This window comes from Triturus cristatus, chromosome 9 (assembly GCF_964204655.1).
Source record: "Triturus cristatus chromosome 9, aTriCri1.1, whole genome shotgun sequence".
In the NCBI taxonomy this organism is placed as follows: Eukaryota; Metazoa; Chordata; class Amphibia; order Caudata; family Salamandridae; genus Triturus; species Triturus cristatus.
In genome coordinates, this window is record NC_140592.1 from 1036982849 (window position 1) to 1037005879 (window position 23031).

At 46.2% G+C, this 23031-nt stretch overlaps 1 protein-coding gene across 1 annotated transcript in view; it reads left to right on the plus strand.

Moving 5' to 3' along the window:
- CNIH1 (cornichon family member 1) overlaps window positions 1-23031 on the plus strand; it is a 117712-nt gene that overhangs the window by 36251 nt on the left and 58430 nt on the right. The window contains exons 2-3 of the mRNA XM_085626833.1: window positions 16705-16773; window positions 22866-22978. Of these exons, the coding sequence (XP_085482959.1) occupies window positions 16705-16773; window positions 22866-22978 (182 nt within the window). The remainder of the gene's footprint in view (window positions 1-16704; window positions 16774-22865; window positions 22979-23031) is intronic.

Below are 23031 nucleotides of genomic sequence, written 5' to 3' on the forward strand. Positions count from 1 at the left end.
AAGAAATTACGCAGGAAACCGAAACAAAAGTCTGATACACGTGATTGACTAGAACATGTTTCAGGAAAGTGAGCATGTATATCCAACTTCCAGGCACCCCGCTTCTGTTCTTTCCTTAACCTTAAGGGGAGCGGAGGGGGGTAGACGCGCCCTCTAATGCTATCCCACAGGGCGAACCCCAGGCTATTATATTTCCCCCTTAAAACGAATCCGAGGGATCTAGGTGAGAGTCCACTCTTGACCTTTAACTGTTTGTTTCTTCCCCTTTCCCTCCCTGAAGAGGTATTGGGAGAACTGAACTCCATTTCTCCCTTTTTCTTTTTTCTTTTTCATCTTTTCCCTCCTTTAAGTTTATTGTAGATTAATGGGACTCTTTTTGAAGCAACTGCACTGATGATGATTATGCACAGTTTACTTTTGCTAATGAGACAGTCATGTTTTGCAATTTCGTGAGGTGTGGGAGGATATAGTATTCACGACAAGTTTGGATTGTTGATGTGGGTGGGAGGAGGTAAAAGGGAATGTTTGAATATAAGTGCATTGTATGACAACACAGAATATGTCCCAGAATTTCCGAACAACACACAGTCTATACAAATAGGTACATCGCACAACACTAACAGATCCGCTCTGCATACAAGGCGAGACGTGCAACGCGCACTGAGCGACCTGTGGCCCCTGGGGGGCAAATAACACGACAGACCGCCCAAATAACCAACTCCTGTAATGCCCCCAAGATACGCTTTCTGACCTGGAACATAAAGGGGGCTGGGAAACCCACATAAATGCAGGCAATTACTAGAATATTTATACACACTCCATACAGGTGGCGATGCTACAAAAAAGCCATCTTGACCCTAAGCAGCCAGAGAGATTCACTACAAGATGAGCAGGGTACAGTAGTTTTGCATCCTACTACTATTCGCGGGGCACAGCGATCCTAGATAAAAAAAAACACTCTATGTATCCACGGATTCGACCTGAGACCCACAGGGCCGCCTCTGCTTGATGTGGGGCACACTAGCCTCCCATTCAGTAATGTTGGTTAGCTGCTACCGGCTCAACTCATGATGACCCATATTTTTGCTACTTTATGGGTGAAAATAACAGATATAGGATCCACACGTGTGATATCGTGTGGAGACTTTAATACAACACTTAACCCAGCGCTGGACAGATCACGACCGCAACTACACCACTACACTCGCACTCAATGCCAAGTCTGTGATATTATGACAGAGTACTGCTTGCAAGACGCCTTGCGGCACATGCACCCGGAGAGGTGATAGGGCACATGTCACACGGTGGGACATACGTCGTGGTCGAGGCTGGACTACTGGGTAATCACTAGAGGACTCAGCACCTGGCTAACCAATGTAGAACATCTTGCACACACCTATTCAGTCCACGCTTCAGTGGTCATGAGCCTTACACCTCCGGTGAGACGCCCCTACATGAATTGGCGTCTGAATCCCACCATGCTCTTAGGTACGGCATTCTGAGCAGAAATGGATCTGGAAATCTATTATTATTTTCAGCTCAATATGGGCTCGGTTAAACACATGGCGATGGTATGGGAAGCATTCAAAGTCGCCACTAGGGGTATATGCATCGCTAAGGTGGTGGAGAGTACTCAGAGACCTGCGGTCAACGCTCTCTCGTTTAGAGAGAGAGAGATAAAACAAGTCGAACTTGACATTAATCTTTCACCATCTGCATCGAAATACATAGAGCTCAGATCTAAGATAACCAAATATCGAGAATCAGCAGATAGAGAGTGCCAGTTCCGAGGTAAATATTTTAAAGCTGAGCACTAGGGCGAAGGTGAAAGACCTGGAAAAGCACTAGCCGAACAGATCCATAAGCCTCGATTCTCGAGCTATGTCCTGGAAATACAGACACCGGATGGAAGACTAGTTAGGGACACGTCAGACATCCTCCAAATATTCCAGACTTTCTATACCTCACTCTACACCTCGACGCGGCAGCACCCGCTAATGCTACAACAATACTTGGAGCTAGTCGCACTTGGCTGGCTGGGGGACACCCAGAGAGAATTCCTCTCTGCCGAGTTTGAAATAGACGAAATTTGCGCTGCAATTATGCAGCTCCGCTCTGGCAGAGCCCCTGGACCAGACGGCATACCAGTCGATTTTTATAAAGCATATATAGAACACCTCGCCCCTATACTTAAACAGGTGAATGAAGAGGCATTTGAGCCGGGCGAGTTACCGCCCACCATGAGGGAGGCCTCCATAATTTCCATACTCCAACCTAGGAAGCCGGCTGATAGATTCGATTCATAGAGAGTGGTCTATATGATCAGCTGCGACGCGAAAATAACATAAAAAATAATTGAAAATCGGCTGAGTCTCCTCATGGCGGCGCTGGTGTTACCAGATGAAGCAGGCTTTGTGCCGGGCCACTCCACCTCCCACAACCTTAGAACCCTGTTTGCGGTGATGCAAGACATAGATCCGGATCTTGAGGCGGTCGCAGTATTCTTAGAAGGCACTAAGGCATTCGATTTGGTGGAATGGGACTACCTGTTCAGAATACTGCTGAGGATGGGAATGCCATATAGCTTTTTGTCCTGGATACGGCTACTTTACTATCAGCCGCGAGCCAGAGTAATAATAAATTGCGCCAGCTCGCCCTGCTTTGCCATCACAAGGGGCACACATCAGGGATGCCCGTTATCGCCGCTGTTATTCACCTTGGCCATTGAGCTTATGGCTGCCAAACGTAGTCGGCATCACCGGGAATGGGCCCTTGAATATCCCACTAGACACGTACTGGTTTCATTGTACGCAGATAACATCACACTGTACGTGCGGGAACCCCAGACTAGCCTCAACCTAATCTTGAGTGAGCTTATCGCCTTTGGAGAGTTGTCGGGCATCAAAATCCACTGGGGAAGTCCCAGATGTTCCCGCTCACTGCCGCTGTACGCCCCTATTCTCTTGACTACCCCAGAGAGTGGTGTCCCAATGAAGTGAAATACCTGGGAATAATAGTTACGAGAGATAGCTCAGAGCTGCTCCATGCAAATTACGGGAAAACGATGAAGCACATCAAAGTCGGTGGCGAGGTGGATAGCTCTACCCCTGTCCATGGCAGGGAGAATATTCCTCATGAAGATGGTCGTCCTGCCTAAGCTATTGTATCTGTTTGTCAACATCCCCCATGCACCGGGACCAGCCTTTTTCAAAACCTTGAGAACTCAGATGATACAACTTGCCTGGAGGGGGAACAACCCATGCTGAAGTGGGGGACTCTGACCCTGCCCTATGCACAAGGGAGATTTGAAGCGCCCGATTTTGAATTGTATTACCTCAGCGCGCAGGCACACTATGCAACCTACTGGTTTAATACCCCGCCCTTCATGCCACACTTGGCGGTGGAGCAGTACTATATGCAGCCAACGCGTTATCAGGTTTCATAGCCACACCAGACAGGGTGAGAGAGAGAGAGGCTCCACTACCGTGGCGTATACTGTGACTGCATGGAAAGATATTGCGAAAAGATTTGATATAGCAATGCTCTGCTGACCTCTGCTCCCAGTAGCCAGACACCCTGACCTAGAAGTCACCCAGAAGCTAAGGTGCCGCCAGCTCCTCGATAAAGTTGGCATCACGAAGTGGGGGGACCTATAAATAAACAGAACATTGCGCACTAAAGAGCATTTGTTTTACAGATATAGACCCTGCAACAATGGACCTTTTTATGTACGTTAAATTGAGGCAGAGCGTGAAGGCAGCCACTCCTGACTTTCCTGATGAACCCCCCTCGATGACCCCTCTGCACCGACTGCTGCAAAACACAAACCCTACCCATATAGTATCACTAATCTATCATAATACGCAGATGGCGATGCAGGTATCTGAACAGGCTGCCAGAAGGAAATGGGAGCAGGAACTCGGGGAGCCCCTTGAAGAGGGGAGATGGAGCTACTGCTGCCAGCAGACTGGTAACGTGTCCGCCAGCAGCCGGCTGCGAATTATACACTTTAAATATCTTCAGAAATTATATTACAGCCCTGCCAAACTGTTCACATTTAAATTACAGTATAATGATGCCTGCGATAGATGCGGGCAGGAGATGGCTGATTTCCTACACTTGGCCTGGGAATGCGCGGAGATCAGGCTGTTTTGGGGACAGGTCTTCGAAGCACTGGGACAGATGACCCTGGTAACATTAACACAAGCACCAGTAGTGGCGCTTGTGGGCTACACACCAAATATACCCTCAGCATATCAACGATATGTAGTGTTGGGGCTACTGCTGGCTAAGTGGAGGGTGGCCTGCAGATGGGGCCGAGGGCAAGCACCTAAATTTAAGGAATGGGTTCAGGACCTCCTCTTTTGGCAGGAACAGACACTAACATATGCAGAACTACTCCCTGTGTCCTCTAGACCAAGAGATATTTGGGACCCACTGCACACACTGACCATTACCTAGAGGCTCGTATAAAGCAGTGGTGACATGACGAATGTTAGAAAACTTTAGAAAACTCTCTATCTCAACAGACCTCAACTGCACTCTGTTATCCATAACAATGACTTCCGAATATCCCTCTCTGGCAAACCGTTCCTTTAAAAACTCAATCACACATCCGGTGGTGACTTGTATCACAAACTTTACTTCAGGCCACTTTGAATGGTAGTCAACCAAAACCATGGCAAATTTACAATCTTGTGGCAAACAATGGCTTTCCATTTTTTGCCACAAGATTGTAAATTTGCCATTTACAGGTTGGATTTGAGCAGATAAGTCAAATCCAACTTTTTGCCACAGAAACTCAGGCCACTCGACAGGAACTAGAGGTGGGGGTGCCATCTTCAACATTTTCTCGCTATTAGCACACATATCACACTCCCTGACTACCCTGTCCACTACCCTATCCTGAACCAGCCCCCAAAACACCAGCCTTACCAATCTCTTCATAGATGACATACCCAGATGCCCCTCATGTGCCAAGGACAAAATGTGATCTCTCAAACTGACAGGGGGTATACGCTTCCTTTCCTTAAATAACATGTCTCCCTCAACCTTCGAATTATCCAAAATCTTCCAATATGGAAACAATTCCGCTAAAATCTCTTTACACACAGGCCAACCATTTCTGACATGTTCTAATACCTTTCCCAAATACAGATCTCTTTCCATGGCATCCTTCCACGTCTCTTCGGTAATACCACCAAACGTCCCTGACATCACATCACATCACCTACACTAGCTATCCCTTCATTTTCATCCAGTCTTTCATCTCCATTCTCATTACAAGGCAGCCTGGACAAACAGTTCACAGTGACATTTTTCTTAGCCGGAACATACTCTACATTAAAATGGTACACCTGTAACCTGCACATTAAACATGCAATTCTGGCAGTAGCATTATACTCCCCTCCAGAGGACAAGATACCCACTAACCACTAGGCTGTGACAAGACACTTACACCTCTATAAAGACTTTCATCCTCCCAGCTGCTTCTCCCTCCCACCTCCCCATATATTGCAACCGCTGCGCGGTGAGGAGAGCGACCCTTGACCCTGCTTGCAGGTTAGGCTGCTCCCCACAGCACCACCTGTGTGTTCGTGCCTCCAGCCCCCTGCTGCCCGAGTTCGCCGCCGCTGTTAGTCTGCTGCCTTCCAGCGTTTTCCTCTCTGTGCCCTCACATCTGTATTTTGCCCCTTTTTGTGCTCCCATTTTTGTCAGTTCCCCTCTCCCAGCGATTTTATTTCTTTGCCACTAGCATTGTATTTGCCCATTTGTCATTCTTCTCCTGCCGGAACTGCAGCTTCACCAGCATCCAGCCCGCCATACCACCTACCAAAAAACCCAACTACCTCAGATGCATCCTCCTCAACACCTGCTCTGCATGCAAACACGCCGTGGAACTCTGGGACCTACTAGACTCCAACACCCCAGACGTCGCCTTCCTAACGGAGACCTGGCTGAACCCTTCCTCGGCACCCGACATCGCCATAGCCATCCCGGAAGGCTACAAGATCACCTGCAAGGACCGCACCAATGGAGTAGGAGGAGGAATCGCCATCGTCCACAGGAACACTCTCAAAGTCTCAACCAACACCGACGACACCCTCAGCACCGCTGAACACCTGCACTTCCAGATTCACACCGATCCCAACACCACCCTCAGAGGAACCCTCGTCTACAGACCCCCCGGACCCAGATCACAGTTAAGCGAATCCATCACCGACCACGTCAGCACACACACCCTCGCCTCCACAGACTACATCCTCCTCGGGGACCTGAACTTCACCTCGAACAACAACGATGCCAACTCCATCACCCTGATCAACAACCTCGCCAACCTCTGACAACTCGTCACTACACCCACCCACTCCGCCGGCCACACACTTGACCCTATCTTCTCCGCAAGCTCCCACGTCTCCTTCAACTACACCACTGAGCTCCACTGGACCGATCACCGCTGCATCCACTTCACCTTCCAGAAACCCACCACGCACAACAGATGCCCCGTCACTGTTGGAGCAAAGTCACCGAAGACCAGCTTTCCACCACCCTCGCCCGGAGCCGACCCGACCGACCCCGACGCCGCCGCTCGCAACCTCAGACAGTGGATCAACGACTGCGCCAACACCCTCGCACACACACAGGTGCACAATACCTCCCCCTGCCACACTTGCTGTACTCCTTCCCTGTGGCAGGGCAATGTGAAAATGAAGCTACATTAAAACTTCAGCGCCTGTAATTATGTAGTCCATCAGACAATCAGATTACAGAAATAAAATAAATAAAATTTGTCTCCTCTCCTTCCTATCTGTACACTTTTACAGGCAGAATTATTATTGACCGCACATACGTTATCCCCAGTGCTCTCACTCTGGGCATTGATATTGGTATCCTGTACCAACTTAATCCACTATTCTGATTGTTCCAATGCCTTTGCTGTAGTGACAGCATCTTGGCAGTTAGGTTCCCCATCTCCCACAACTACCCTGCTATTTTCTTACATTTCACGTTCACAATCATCTGATCCCTGATCGTTTCATCACACATTGCTCCAAAATTACTATTCACAAACAAAGCAAAAAATCATCAAAGATTCAGCATCACGCTGTGCTCTAGTGTAAAATGTAATGCTATACTAGTAGTAGCTTTAAATCTGCGTTCCATGCGCAATAAAGCCTCTTCAAAATTATTCATTTCGCCCCTATCCTGAATTTGAGGTAAAGTTCTAAATATAGCCTACCGTTCAGAGCCATAACAGTGCTGTAAAATATTGTTTTTCCTTTCAGAACCCAATTTTGTCCCCACCAATGGCCTTCATATAGTTCATAAATTCCTCACTCCATCTTGTCCATGGAATTGGAGGATCACCCTTAGCCCTCAGAGAGATCGAACTGCATAATGGCAATGAGAAAGTAGATGTACAAAAAAAAAACCTTAACACCTAAAAAAAAAAAAATTGAAGTGTATTAAAATAAAAAATAAAACACAAATATCTAAGGAAATCAGGATAACATATGCACATCTGCTTGATGTCCAAGTGTATACTGAAACGCTGAAAAGAAGTAGTTCACCTCTGAGTAATGGAAAGATATAAATCACAAGTGCGCAGCCTTGTGCACCAGTGTTTTCACACACAGTAAACAAATATGTGCTTTATTGACAGCCTGCCGTGCGTATCAGCGTATCGAATACAGGTGTCCTGCACATCGGCATTTCATAAGAAATACCCCACCCAATCCAAGAAGGCATTGGGATCACGTAGAATCAGGATGACGTCAGACACGCAGCTGACCAAAATAAAATGGCAATTACAGGTGATGTCACTGCGTGATGATGCCTAATAATGAAGGAGTCCCCTCACTGCGTCTCTTCCTGGCGTGACAAGCGCCACGAGAAAAGGCCGCTCACGACTCCTCCAGATGTCACCAGTCCATAGAAATGCTCGGGAGTGTTGTCGGGTGAGTGCACGGGTCACTAGCCGGCTCCGACATGAGAGGGGAGTCACGAGGGAGCTTTGGGGGCTTGAAAGAACCACAGGAGACGGGAGTATGGTTTTGTGGGTATCGCCGTCCGTTCCCCAACTGGCGTAAGTTTGTGCGTACCCTTTTTATTCAGTCTGGGGTCACCTGACCCTCACGCAACGTGCCTGTTGTGTCACAGGCACAACACAACATCCCTCCCCAACAAACATTAAACCAACAACAAAGATCGCCCAGGCGCCTAACCATAAGCAATTTCTTATTCAAACAACTGAGAACAGTCTTGCGTGAAATAGTCCCGCAGGCGACGAGTGGGCTCTGGATTCTCCCGCAGGTGATGCTGGGACCTGCCACGCCCCAGGGTCTCTCTTGCTCCGGTATCGGATGTTACCTCACCGCAGTCATTCCCAGGGTAATCATGATCCTCCTCTGGCATTGCGCTCACCGCTGCATCTCCTTGAGTCGGGACACTGTCACTGGTTTCACCGCGACTTTCTGCCGGGGAGGTCTCTACAGTTTGGTCCTGTCGGCCATCCGTCGGTGCCAGAGTGCCCGAGGGAGGTCTCACTCGGGCCGGCGCAGACGGTGACACCGCCTGCTGATATTTCTTGAAATGTGACACATTTCGGGTCACTGTTTCTCTGCCTCGCGTCGCAATGATCCGAGTACCTTTGACATTGACGACAGTCCATGGGTCCTTCTCATAGGGCAATCTGAATTTGCCACTGGTTATTCGATTTCTGAGTAGCACCAAATCTCCCTTTTCAAGCAGCAGGGGTTGCGCCCGCCTCCTTTGGCTGACTTGAGCATGAGCTTTTAGGCGTCTCGAGTCAACTTGATCGTCATCCGGCACCTCTGGGCGCCACTGGGGGTGATGTAGAATGGAATCCGTGACCACTCTCCCCATGGGGAGATGTGCAAGGGCTACCCCCGTGGTGGTATGGGGTGTCTGGCGGTAGCTTCGTAGAAAGGTGAAAATGGCTAACTCCACTGACTGACCCTTGTCATGAGCAATGCGTATCACTTTATTTAAGGTCCGCATAAATCGTTCGACCTCCCCATTTGCTTGCGGCCATCTTGGGGTAATTCTCCGGTGGCGGATGCCAAGTGTGCTTAGATATGTGGCTAGCGTTTGTCCTTTAAAAGGGGGCCTATTGTCGGTCCTCAATTCCTGTATGAGGCCATGAGTGGCCATGATTTTTTCAAGTTTCGGGATCACTTCAGTGGCACTGGGCGCTGCTATGATCTTTACCTCTGGGTATTTGGAGTGACAATTGATGGCCACAAATGTGTGGCGACCGTTGGAGAGACTGCCAAAGTCTAAGCTGACGCATGACCAGGGTGATCGCGGCCTTGGTTCTGCAAGTATTGGGGCTGGACGAGGGACATCTCCAGTCACTTGACATGATGAGCAGGAGCGAACCGTGGCTTCCACAAGTTCGTCCATGAGAGGGAACCATACCTTGGTTCGGAGCCTGGACTTTGTCTTGACCATGCCTTAGTGCCCGATGTGGGCTAGCTGGACAACTCTGGCTGTTAGAGCCGTCGGGATTACCAGTCGATGTCCTCTCAATAAACATACTGTGGCATCTTCGGTGAGCTCATCTCGGACGTGGTATAAACTGTCCATTATGCGCTGAGCATCTGCTGTCAATATTCTCCATTCGTCTTTGGCCTTCTGCCAGTTGCCACTCTTTAGAGCTGCTTGAGCCCGTTGCAGACAGTCATGTTTGTTGGTCTCCTGTCTAAGGTCCTCCATGGAGAGTGGGAGAGGGCAAGACCGGGCTGTGACACACCTCACATACTCCTCAGTGTCAGCAGCATCTTCCATCTCTTGGGCCGTGGCTGCTCTTGGGTGACGTGACAAGTAGTCGGCAGGGTTTCTGGACCCTGGTTGATATTCAACCCGGCAGTTATAATTATGTAGCTGCAACATCCACTTTTTGATCCGAGGTGGCGGTTTTGTGGAAGTACCTAAAAAGAGAGCTACGCGGGGTTTGTGGTCCGTCGTTAATACAAACGGCTTGCCATAGACCTAGAGATGGAAGTGACGGCACCCCCAGTGGATGGCAATGGCCTCCTTCTCGATTTGGGAGTAATGCTGTTCCGTCTCTGAGAGGGATCGGTTGGCAAAAGCTACTGGAGCCCAATCCTCCTCCCGGTGTTGTCTCTGCAATAGAACGGCACCTAACCTCATTGGACCGGCGTCTACGGCTATTGAGGTCATCTTCCCAGGGTCAAAGAAAACCAGTGTAGCCGCCTCTGAGAGTGCATCCTTGATGTCTGTAAATGCCTTGGCTTGGTCTGGGCCCCACTTCCAGGGAGTGGAATCTTTTGTGAGGTCCCGTAGTGGTTGAGTAAGTGTGGTGAGGTCGCGGATGAATCTCCCACAATAGTTTACCATACCAAGGAAGCTGCGGACTTCGGTGACGTTGGTGGGGCGACGGCATCTTTTATGTCCTTGACCTTTTCAGGGTCTGGGTTGGCTCCTTCTGTGGAGAAGGTATACCCAAAGAACTGCAGCTTCATTTTTAGGAACTCGCACTTCTCCCTATGGAGAGTGAGTCCAGCATCCTGCAGTCGGCGAAGGACCTGAGTCAAACGTGAGTTGTGTCCGGGATGGTCTTGGCGTGCACCATTAGGTCATCACTGACATTGATGACTCCTGGTATGTCCATGATTAGTTTGTGTATTATGTTCTGAAATACTTCTGCCGCCCTGGACACCCCGAAACTCAGGCGAGTATACCTTCGAAGACCAACGTGGGTTGAGAAGGTTGTGATGTTGCGGGACGCTTCATCTAGCACTAGCTGGTGGTAACCGGATCTTAGATCTAACTTGGAGAACCAGCATGCCCCGGCCATCTCTCCTATCAAATCATCTATAGTCGGGGTGATATGACGTTCCCTTTCAATGGCTGTGTTGGGTAGCCTCATGTCCACACAGATTCTCACGGCACCTGATTGCTTGGGCTTCCGGTTGACGACTATCGGGGAGACCCACGGGGTGAGCCCTGTCACCTTTTCAATGATGCTGGCTGATTCTAACTTCTTTAACTCTTCTTCCACCAGAGGACGCAAGTGAAAGGCTATTCGGCGGTGGCGTAGAGCCACAGGTTGTATTGTTGGGTCGATGTGAAGATGAATCTTTTAGCCTTTAAATTTCTCAAGTCCTTCGAAGACCTCCGAGAATTCTGCCAGAATGTGCTGAATCGACTCCTGGTGCACCCCAAATGCAAAGGTCACCACTCCCAAGTCTTCCGCAGCACGGCATCCTAGTAGCATGCCTTGCCCATCTTCCGTAACGTACACATTTGTCGAGGGAATTCGTGCCATGGGGGATGGATGTTCTGAAACAGCCCCGTATCTTCAGGGGTGTGTCTTGGCCATAGGCGAAGACTGTGATCGCTGATGGGTGTAAGGCGGGTGCCGAAGACATGCTCTCGTACAAGGCAGAGGCCATGATGTTGACCGTGGCGCAGGTGTCAACCACGGCCATGACATCTTGGTGCCCCACTCGGATGTTGCACTGGGGTAGCCGTCGCGCTTTTCGGGTTGTCGTCCCGATCATGTGCACTTTGTGTATTACCCTCTCTTCTTCCTCGTCATCGTCCATGTCGCTATGCTCTCTCTCTCTCTCTCTCTCTCTCTCCCTCTGGTAGTGTGTTGACCTCTTGCCGGGGCTTCCGATATCGCTTGGACCTGCAAACTTTTTCGAAGTGATTAAATCGCCCGCATCCCGAGCATCTCTTCCCTTTAGCTGGACATTCAGCCGCTTTGTGGGGTGGCGCTCCACAGTATCCACAGCTTCTTCCTTGTCCTGAGGGCGCAGCTCTTGTTTCCTTCTTGTTCCGCTTGGTCGTTGGCCTAGTTTTTACAGCATTCACCGGTTCTGTCTTAACTGGTGACTGGAGGGCCGCCTCCATGTGAGCTGCAAGTGCCTTGGACAGTTCTTTGGTTCGCCCTAGGGTCAATATGTTGGTCAACGACTTTCCAGCCTCCTCCAGAATCCGTTCACGGAGATTGGCTGACGCACAGCCCTGGATTATCTGTCCTCTAATCTCTTCCGTTTCGTTGCAGAATCCGCACGTGGATGCTAGGTTCTTGAGCCGTGCATGGAAAGTGTCCAGCGACTCTTCTGGCAGTTGGCGTGCTTGCCTAAATATAGACCGTTCGTAATCTTGATTAGCCATCGGTTCAAAATATCCAATGAGAGCATTTATCAAGGTATGGTGGGTTTTTGGCGTTGCCTCTGCAAGTGTTTTGGTGATATTGTGTATGTCCTTGCCCCCTAGATGTAATAGCATGGCTCTTTTCTGGTCCTTATGGACTTTGGTGGCCTCGAAGAAGATTTTTAACCGGTCCACCCAGTCTTTCCACTTTGGCGCGAGTGATGATGGGGACCCTTCCACTATGATTGGTTCTATCGGGGGAATCATCGACATGGTTGTCCACCCTGTGCCTTATACTGTGCTTTCCTTGAGGCGCTTATCTCCACCCTGGTTCACCAGTCCTATGGTGATCACTGCCCTGTGCGCTGTCTTGTCCTCAGCACTTGTGGAGGATGTGAGGACTTCCTTCCACTCAGCTGATTACTCCTTCTTCCCCCCCCCCACACTGATGTGCTGAGGCCTGCCTCCTGTAGCCCCCCAGTATTTTCTTTTTCCTTTTTTTTTGTGTTGTGTTTTGTAGCTGCTACTCCCCACACACAGAGCAGCCTCTGGCAGCGCCTCAATGTCGTCAGGGGCTCCTCACCTTCAAACTTCACCTTCACACTTCGCCTGCACGAGGTGCGGTGTCTGCAGCACGGACTGCCGATCGCAGCCGTTTATTCAGGGGCACTCGGCTTTGAGACGTGCAGGAGCATGTGTTCGCGCGTGCTCACGGGCGCACGCCTCCCCGCTGCAGCATCTAGCCGCGCACTGCCTCACACGCAGTGGGCCAGAATGCCGACCACAGCGGCTCACCTCGTCTTCCCAGGAACAGTCCGGAGCACGCAGGAGATGCTCCGCTTGGGCCTACCGATCACCAGGGTCACCAGGGCACAGCGCACCGGGAGTTCGATAGAGGACACTCGCGGCCGCCGCACGGTGCAGGGAGAGGGCATGCCCACCCTCGTCGCCAGCTGTTGTCGGGTGAGTGCACGGGTCACTAGCCGGCTCCGACACGAGTGGGGAGTCACGAGGGAGCTTTGGGGGCTTGAAAGAACCACAGGAGACGGGAGTATGGTTTCGTGGGTATCGCCGTCCATAGCCCAACAGGCGTACGTTTGTGCGTACCCTTTTTATTCAGTCTGGGGTCACTTGACCCTCACGCAACGTGCCTGTTGCGTCACAGGCACAACACAACAGGCAGTAGTGTCACGCTCTCAGGACTCGCCATGTGGTGAAAACAAACGGCTGCTGGATGAAGTTTAAATGATGCCAATTCCTCTGGCCCCAAGGCGGTAAGGCAGCATCAAATTCCTCGAGCGGCATTACTCAGTGTACATATGTTGAATCTATGCAGACTTCGATGCTCCTAAAATGCTCCAAATATCCCAAAATGAGTTCACTAAACCGCAGAACACGCTGTAGTGAAGTGCTAAATCCAAAAGAAGACTGTACCGCATCCATGCCATCAAAAAGATAGCCAGCACTACTTCTAGATCCTCGTCGGTGTTGAAATCCAAAAAAACACGAAGTTCGGGAGATTAAAATGGTTATTTTATTGGAAACTGCACTGTACCTGCCTGTAAGCTAGGCAGCATAAAGCCTCTGTCCCTGAATTCCGGATCAGAACATAGCTCACAGTATAAGTGGCACATGCCACAATTAATCAGGAGTGGTATTTTTAGGCTTTAGGGTGGGTATGAGGTCTTGGGTGACAAGGGTAATAAAAGGGCTTAGGGTGGAAAAGGCTTTTTTTTAGTGTTTAGGGTGCAATTGGGTGGTAAGGTGTATGCATTTCTGTGGTAAGGATAGCTATTTATATTTACCTGTTACATTTTAACCATACATGCCTTCGAAAACTGCAGTTGCAAGGTCTTCAAATGATAGTGGTGAGCCAACTATAATAGGCAATGCACTATCCACAGGGCCTGAATTGTGGCGCATAGCGACCACATGAGGATGAGATGGGCAATCTATACAAGTTTCTATAATAGGACCGACGTGGGGTTTAACATGGGGCACACAGTGTTGAAGGGGTTTTGCCCTGCCTTTGGTAGTCTGGGTGGTAAAATGTACCATACTCCCACCCACCTTTTGGAGAGGCCCAGCCTTTTGGCCACCTTCAGTTACCCCCATAGGGGAGCTAGTATGCTGAGAGCCCTCAAGTCAATCAACGTGCACCAGAACCTCAAAATGATTGGTGACTGGTATACTATAAGCACTGTTGCGCCATTGGGGTGTGCTATAGGGTGGGTCAGTTGTGGCAACAACTGTAAGGGGTGGGCGTGTCTTACATAGAATTTAAGTTTATAAAATAACCCAGTGGTAAAAGGGCAATTTTTGACACTCGCTCCTTTATCTGCACATCATCAAAAAGCAACTTTTGAACCATAGTAGTGTCTTTATAATTGATAACACAGTCCCCTAGACGGTCAACCTGACCTTGCGCAATCCACTCCACCCTGCTTGTGAAAAGTATATTATGCCAATGAGCCTGGAACATTCTTATTTCCTACAGGCTAATTAAAACATCTGTTAGCTAGGTCTTCATGCGTTTCTCTCTGGCCCTCACACAGATCTGGGACCCTTGATAAAATCGCCACATAAGGGCAGGACGCAGAGGGTTGATTAATGACTGGTAGTTTGTGTCTTTGTGCTTTTCCATCAGGCCAAGTCGCCCATTGCTACTTTCCTGTTGGCAGTGTTGTTCCCCTTGATGACCCTCTGGAATGCATTGTCTAACTGATGATGGTTTGTCTATTGGTAATGATGAAAAATTCAGTATAAGAGGAACCTCTGTTATCACAACTCGAAGCAATGTGCCTATAAAACGTAGTAAGATGGAATGACACAGTGGCTCCTATTTATGTGGTTTTGGAATATCTTTAAGCATTTGCTCAATTGCCGCTAAACGCACCAGAATAGGTGCAAGTTCCGTGCACAGAATAACCATGACTCTGTCAACCAACTCCTCCACCAGTTCATCCTTCCGGCATGATTGTAAGTCAAAACCCCTTCCAGCAATTGCGCAATGGAGCTGAAAAGATACAGGGGTATTAGGTAAAGAGTCAACTTGGGCACTTGTGTTGCTTGTTCCGCACTGTCCTCCTTGGTCTTTAACTGTTTGTTGGAGTTCCTCATGGCATACCTTAGGAAGAGGAACCCCATTTTGTGCACTGGACAGCTATTTGAAAACCCTGTTTCCCATGCTAATCTGGGCCTCCGGAGAACCAATTGCAGCAACTGGCTCAAGTAAACCTGTCGATAATTGTGTAGGCGCACTGGAGCCCAAGAGTAATCTTCTCTCCTCCAGCTCAATTTTGGGTAATACAACCCCTATTGCCCTCTGCAGCATCCAGTCTATTGATGTGGGTTTAGCGGGAGGGGTATCTGCCAAGGGCCTTCCAACACACTTACATTTGCCCATGAGTCCCTCACTATGTTATAAATTGCTCACGACTGAGGCCCATCTGAGTGTACTAAATAAATTCCTTGTTTGGATACAGGTGAAGTTTAGGCAAAGATCAAGTAGGCCACCATCCGAAAAGATGTGAGTGGTTTATTAAAACAAAATGAGCAAAAACACACTCACCTAAGTCACAGAGACGCTAGGGGGTGGGGTGTGGGTTCCTGCCCTGCCCAGCCCAGCCTCATTCAGTCTCTGATGGGTGCAGACTGGCCTGCCTTTAGCCCAGGCATGGCCTGGATGCATCCTGCACTGCAGGATTCACTGTGTTCTTAAGTAGCGCTGGGCTGATGACTAGATTGGTCTTGGGTGTGGCTCCCAATGAGCATTCTGGGACTTGTAGTCCCCAGCAGCTGTTCCTGCTTGTGCCTAACCAGATATCAGCAGTAGAAGGAATTATGCTTCCCCCCCCCCCCACACGGTGGTCCTGTAAAATGGCTGGTCAGGCAAGCCCAGGTGACACAAACACCACAGCCCCCACAGCACGGGACTAGAGCGTGCTTAAGTAGTGTTGAGTTGATGGCTTGCTTGGTCTCGGGTGCGGCTCCCAATGAAGATTCTGGGACTGGTAGTCCTCAGAGGCTGCAGGCTGAAACAGGTCTTACCGATGGTGCTTCACCAGATGTCAACAGTAGGAGGAAGAATGCGACCCCCACACGGTGGTCCTGAAAAATGGCTGGTCAAGTGAGCCCCAGTGACTAGAACAGCCCCAATATCATGTAAATTTTTGCGAGCCTAGGTACCACAAATATATATACACTATGTACTCCCTGTTCCTGAAGGGCCTGGAATCCATCTCTCACACAAAAAGCCCCACCCATTGTTCATACCCCTCATCAACTGTCTTGTTATTTTATCCTGCTAAGACTCAACCAGTCCATTGCTGTATCTGCAATGTGTGGTGAACATCTGATATATCTGTATCAACTGCCATGTCTGTCCTTCATGTGCCAGGGTGGCGACACTTGACTCCTGGTACTAACAATAGCAGATAAATGAGGAAAGTTGCCAAATGTTGCCACATGAATTGTTGTAGCTGATGAAAGAGTAATAGACTGTCACCATTTACTCAGACTGTAGTGTGAAATCATAATTGTTTTGTTTTCTAGATTATTGCTTTTGATGAACTGAAGACTGATTACAAGAACCCTATAGACCAGTGTAATACCCTCAACCCTGTAAGTAATTGAACAGTTTTTCATGTGTATTTGCTAACGATTTTAACATTAGTCTTAACTTTTCGTGCCTTTTTATATGGATCAATAATTGGTTTTCAATACTAACATCTCACTGTGAAACAATAAACTCTGATTAAGTTCTTTCTTTATGACCTTGTCAGCTGTCACACTAACATTCGTCTTTCAATCTGCTTTTTACATTGTCGGCTCAAAGACAGTTGAAAAGCTCAAAAAGATTAAAAGAGTCAAAATTGCACTCAAGGTGTGTACAGCTTTTAAGTTCTTTGTTTACATGCAACCATTAAATATGTGTTTTGTTAGGAACATCTGTTTCCCTGCGTGAACCTGTTTTGTAAAGTGTGCTTCTTCATCTGCCTGCCCAGGCATATTTCAGCATCATGAATGTTCTTATTTTGCAGACATTTTTATTTTGCTTGCCTTCAAGAGAAATGTGGGAAAGCTGTTATATGCTTACAATTGGTTTTTAAGTACTGAATTAAAAATAAGCAGGTTTGTAATCTTGTTAAAGGCATTTTCATTGCAAAATACTGCACTGCATCTGACAGATTTCCCTGCTTAAGACCTGTATATTCTTTGCATTACTTCTAAAACATGGTTAGGAGTGAGTGCAAGTATCCCTGTTTGCACTGTCCCAGCCATTAAAGAAGCTCACAAAAGCATTTTAAACCATTGATCTGCATGTTTTAAAGCAGTTTCTGGCAATGAATGTCGCAACTTTTGCATGTTACAAGCAAAATAATTTGTCTTATTTTAAATGTGAAGTTCAAAAGATCACAGTATTTTTAAAGCCAACCCTGTTATGATTTCTGCAAGTGTGGTAAAATGCAGTTGGTTATCAGTGCTGTGTTGTCGCCTTCCAAGTTGGGAAAGTTATAAAACTGGCTGCATTGCATTTATTCATGAATTACAATGTTTTTATTTTTGTTTTTCGGTAGCTGAGAAAATGTTTTTGCATATTCACCTATAAAAGTGGCAATTATTTTTGTGAGAAACTGATTTTAAATGGTTATGCCAATCCTTACCGTCCTAATATTTTCTTCCAGTTATTTTGAATTTCCATCAGAGAAGTTAATTGATGTGTGTACATTGCTCTACATCAGACACACTGTAGAATCTTACTTTTTTTTTTTTTTTTTATTAGCCACAGAAAGACTTTTTTTTTTTAGATGAAAGTTCTTACAATACTTACATGAATACATTACTGGCTCCATTCTCACAAAGCAAACCGGAAAAGGACATGCTTCAATGTTTAATATCCCAGTTTGAATATATGAATGAGTGCTAAAACATGAAGTCATTGTTTTAAAGATTTTCATTTGCTTATCATGTATGCGTTAAAAACATCTATTTTAATTAATAGTTCATTACTGCTGTTGGCATGTCATTTGAAATGTTGGTGTATTAAGTCTAAGACAACCTCTCAACCAGTAATGCATGTGAATCAGAAAAGGTATAAAAGGTATAAATGTTAATTATTACTTGTACACGTTTCCTAAAGAATCAATCGGCGTGTGTCTATGTGAAATTGATAGTATCGGTATCACACCAATTCCACTTGGCATTTTTCTGTTTATGAGGTATCTTTGACCAAGATACGTTTCTTTTCTGCAGAAATACTTGAATCTATTCAATTCTAGAATACTTGTTAAGGTGTTTCTAGTCATCCTACATTTTTCATATATGTAGAATGCAACTATCTGCAAAATTGCAAATGTTTTAACAATAGCTCTTCAAAAGGTTTAAAATGCAGTTTTAAGTTTTGCTGTGTATACATATTAACTAGCCAGCCAATATTCAATTTTTCTTATGTAAGTCATTCATAACTACCAAAAATGATATTTTATGATTACCTGTTGATTAATTATTTAGCACTTTGTCATCCAAGCCTGAAAATGCTTCAATAGCTGGTGTTATTTTCACTTAAATCAATGGCACCTCAGAGTTACTAGAACCTGCGCCGATCTGCCAGTATTCAAACCTGTACTTATAAAGCTTCTAATGGATTTCTGCAGGAGATTAAAATCAGTTCTCAATGCAATGAAGACCGTGCACACACAAACGTGCCCCATAACCATGCAGAGGTACATGAACTGAGACACGAATGGTGGTATCTACCTTGTAATTTCTGTCTTCTCATTGCCTAAAACACTCTCTTCAATGGCGGACGAAGACGAACAGAATAAGCTGAGAATTTCTGACCACACACTAACTGACTTTATTTGTTAACATTAGCATATGTAAACAATGGTCAACCTTTGTTTTGTGAACAATCCATTGTTAACATAAGTTTTTATTTGAAGTCTGAAAATATTTCTAACTTGGCCAACAATGCAGAATAGGAGTTTCTGCATCTGTTAACCAGGTATTTTGTACATCAACACATCATGTTTCATGGTACATACATTTTCAGCCCTCAGAGTTTGGAGCAAGGAAGAAAAGAGGCTTAGGCCAACTTGAACTGAGAGTGGTCAGGTTTGCTTTCAATGCCCATCTGTTGCAGGGTGAAAAGTCTTAGCCTTCATCATAACCTACAGCACAGCCTCAGTCTACATCAAACAGGTTCACATTCTATAAGCTTCTACATTGTGGCATTTGGCGAAAGAGAATCACATTTACATTAGTAGAACAAGTTCTAAGAAAAACATTACGTAGGTGGGTGTAGAAAGATCTCATTCAGAGATGAGAGCTAAATGAAAATGTCATGAAGGATATGGACTATAAGTTGTCTGTTCAGGCGTCTTCAGATTTGGGACAGAGACTGCTATGCCAATGATGTTGCAGTTTTAATTGTGACACAAAGTAATCTGGTTAGGCCAACATGAAAACTAAAAATTAACAGGGACACTTCCAATTGTGGTACTTTGTACATTTAATTCATACATATTGAAAATGTATGCCTGTGCTTTAGATGAAACCCTAACTTCCTAGGGTGCAAACAATAGTGATCATAGATATTTACATCACAGTAGTAATGGCGCTCCTCCTTCCTAGCCACATATTGCAAAGTTTCTTTTATCACATCTAAAGTAATCGTACAGAGGCAGCACCTGTCCATGGTTACAGGGCACTGCTCAGGGACGGTGCTGGCTTTGGAGCCTCTAATTACCCAACCTGGATCCTTTAAATTGCCTGCAAAGGAAATGAAAGTGTTGCAGATGCTTAGGAATTGTAAAACATGTGATTCTAGCAAAATAACGCTTGCTACAGTGTGTTGAGCCAGCTGTGATGCGTCTACACTGTTTTTTCCACAGCCCAGGAGCAAGATTAGGTAACTGGACGCTACAGCCCTGTTGGCTTAGAACCTGCAGGGCTAATACTTAAAGTAAAGAAACCCAAAATGCTTTCATACAAAAGGAATATGAGACCTTCATAAGCCAGCGGTAATGTTTCAAGAGGACTAATAACTAGTTCCCAAAGTTGTGGTGCCCAGTTAACTGCGGTGTTGGAGATACAGTAGTCTATAAGGGAATGGTTCTAATGGTTCCTGAATGTGGGTCTCTGACTGCTGTCTTAGGGACACTACATTAAGATGTGAAGTAACGGGGGAAACGCTCTGTCTTTCTCAAGATGAAAGGTAGCAAATATGGGCTTCTACAGAGCCCGTGATAGTATGTTTGTGTCAGGGATCCAGGTTTTAATTGTGCTCTAATCCTCTTAATGCACTACTGGTCTTTATGGCTCTGGGGCATCTCGCTTTCTAAAGATGTCTGCATAATCTACACTCCACTGGGTCAGCTTCTCTGCTTTTCTCTCCGGTCATTACTGCCTCTCCATTCTCCCAGCCAAAGCAGCAGAACCAAACTACAGATCCTATACTTGTTTCCAGCCATCAGGGAGAAATTAAAGCAACAAGTAGAGTCACTGCATGTCTTTCATAGTGCAGCAGTCCCTCTTTAGCCGAGATGGGTAGTTTTTATTCTACTTTGGTGGCCCTGGCGGAAAGCCAGTGTTAACCATAGTCTACAGACCATTAGGTATTAAAACACCCCTTCAGCCCGGAAAGTACATCTTCTGAGCTTTTTCCTTCTTCCCAGGCTTTTGCAGAACAGGGGAAAAGGACTACCGAGAAATACAGATTTGGCTAGGTGGGACTGACACTCTAACATTGGGCCTAACTCTCTCTGCACCCGGCTGCCCTAGAGTCGCTGAGGGTGAACCAACTGTACCTACCTGGCCCTTGGGGACCCCTGAGTCTATGCCCAGAACCTCAACTCTGCCAGTCGAGTACTTACCTTTAAACCGATAACTCGAAAATATAGGGTAACATTGACTGGCTTTTTCCTGAAATTTCTTCTAAGTGTGGACTTCTCAAATCTTAAAATATTCACTAAAAATCAGCCGAGTAACAAAAATGAAAATACTCACCTGCTCTTAGGTGAGCTCCCAGTGCTGGATCTTGGTGCCCAGCACTGACTCTGGAAAATACTTACAACTGTACTTACCAGTAACCCAATATTCTCCCATAGGAAACCATTGACTGTTTTTCTGTGAAATTTCTTCTGTCAATTTCTGCAATCTTTAAATATTCTTTAAGAATCGTATAATATCTGAAAACGTAATTACTTACCTGTTTTGGATAAAGGTCCCAGTACTGAGTCTAGGTATCCAGTACTGGATTACAAAAGTAACGAACATACTGTACCTGCAACTTGAATTTTCTTCCATAGGGAATCATTGACTGTTTTCTCTGAAATATTTTCTAAGTGTCAACTTTTAAAATAGCTAAATATTGTTTAAAAATCATCACAGTAATTAAGTCGACTTTCATCACTTGATTCTAAGTACGGACCCAGGACTGAATCTAGGATCCAGTCCTGGAATTCCAAAAGTAATCCAAAAAGTAATCTGTTGCAAATAACTTGAAATTTCCTTTCAGCTCAATGCATTGTTGTGTTTAAAATAGTGTTGCCTATTGCAACCACTTGAAACTGTTTACAAAAGTCAACTGCATATTGCAAAAGTATTTATATAAAGCTTCTCATTCTGAGAAAGTATATTTTAATGCCAATCGTTGGTTCTAAAATAAAACAAGCATATATTTGTTATATATAAACCATTGGCCTAGAGTTCAGTTATTGAGTGTGCGAGACCATTTGCTGACTGAGTGTGAACAACAATGCTTTACACTGTCCTCTGATACTGCCTTACTGCTCGACCAAGCTACCACTTTACAGAGTAAGGTTATATCTAACTTTAGCCTCTGCCAAACCCTTGGGGACTGTGGACTCTGTACACCCTGTACCTATTAGGGAAAAGTATATACAGAGCCACTTTCTCACAAACTGTCAGCCATAGTTATTCAATTGCAACTCTATACAAAATGAGAGTTGGCAAAATAAAATGCAACCCTCCTGAGAAGTGCTAAGAATTATCACAGTGCATTTCCTGTACCCCAGGGTTTGTCAGTGGGCAACCAACACCAAAACGCTTGTCCAGTATGATAATCTCTGAGGTTCTGTGAAAAATACCTTTTTTATATGCTTTAACACAGTTAAATAGCAGTCCACCTTTAAAAACCTGTTAGCTTTAACATATGGTTTTCACAATAAACAAGTCAGGCCTACTGTTTTTCTCCTAATGAGTCATAATAAACAGATGAGACCTGTGGTACCCAACAAAACTTTTTCCAAAGGCATCATTGTCACTTGGAAAATGTGAAAAGGTGCCGCAGACGCCGGCGGCCACGACCGCTGTCACACTCTGCTAAACCTTCCAGTCGAACTGTCACTGGTTCTGAGACGGGGGATCTAATCTATCACGATGACAAGAGGAGAGCAGTTGATAATATGGCTTACAGTGATTAAATAAATGCCTTGTGTAGTTAAGTGTGTCTTCCTGTGCTTTCACTTCTCTTGTATCTACCATATCGTGCTATGACATCCATACATTTTTAACTACTTGGGTCGAAAAGGTGTTTGCATTGTTAACTCGTGTTAAACCACGTGCTGTTTTCATGTTCTTTAAATGTTCGTATGTTTGCACGTGTCAACGGGCACATTGTAATGATGAGGCAAACATTCAGCATATCAAAGAAATTGCTTCTCAAATGAATGTGGCCTTTTGTTTTGCAGCTTGTTCTTCCCGAGTACCTCATCCATGCCTTCTTTTGTGTCATGTTTCTCTGTGCTGCGGAGTGGCTTACCTTGGGACTTAATATGCCCCTATTGGCATACCATATTTGGAGGTAATATTTTACTCTAAGGCTGTGTGAATAACATTGTTAATGTGATTTACGAT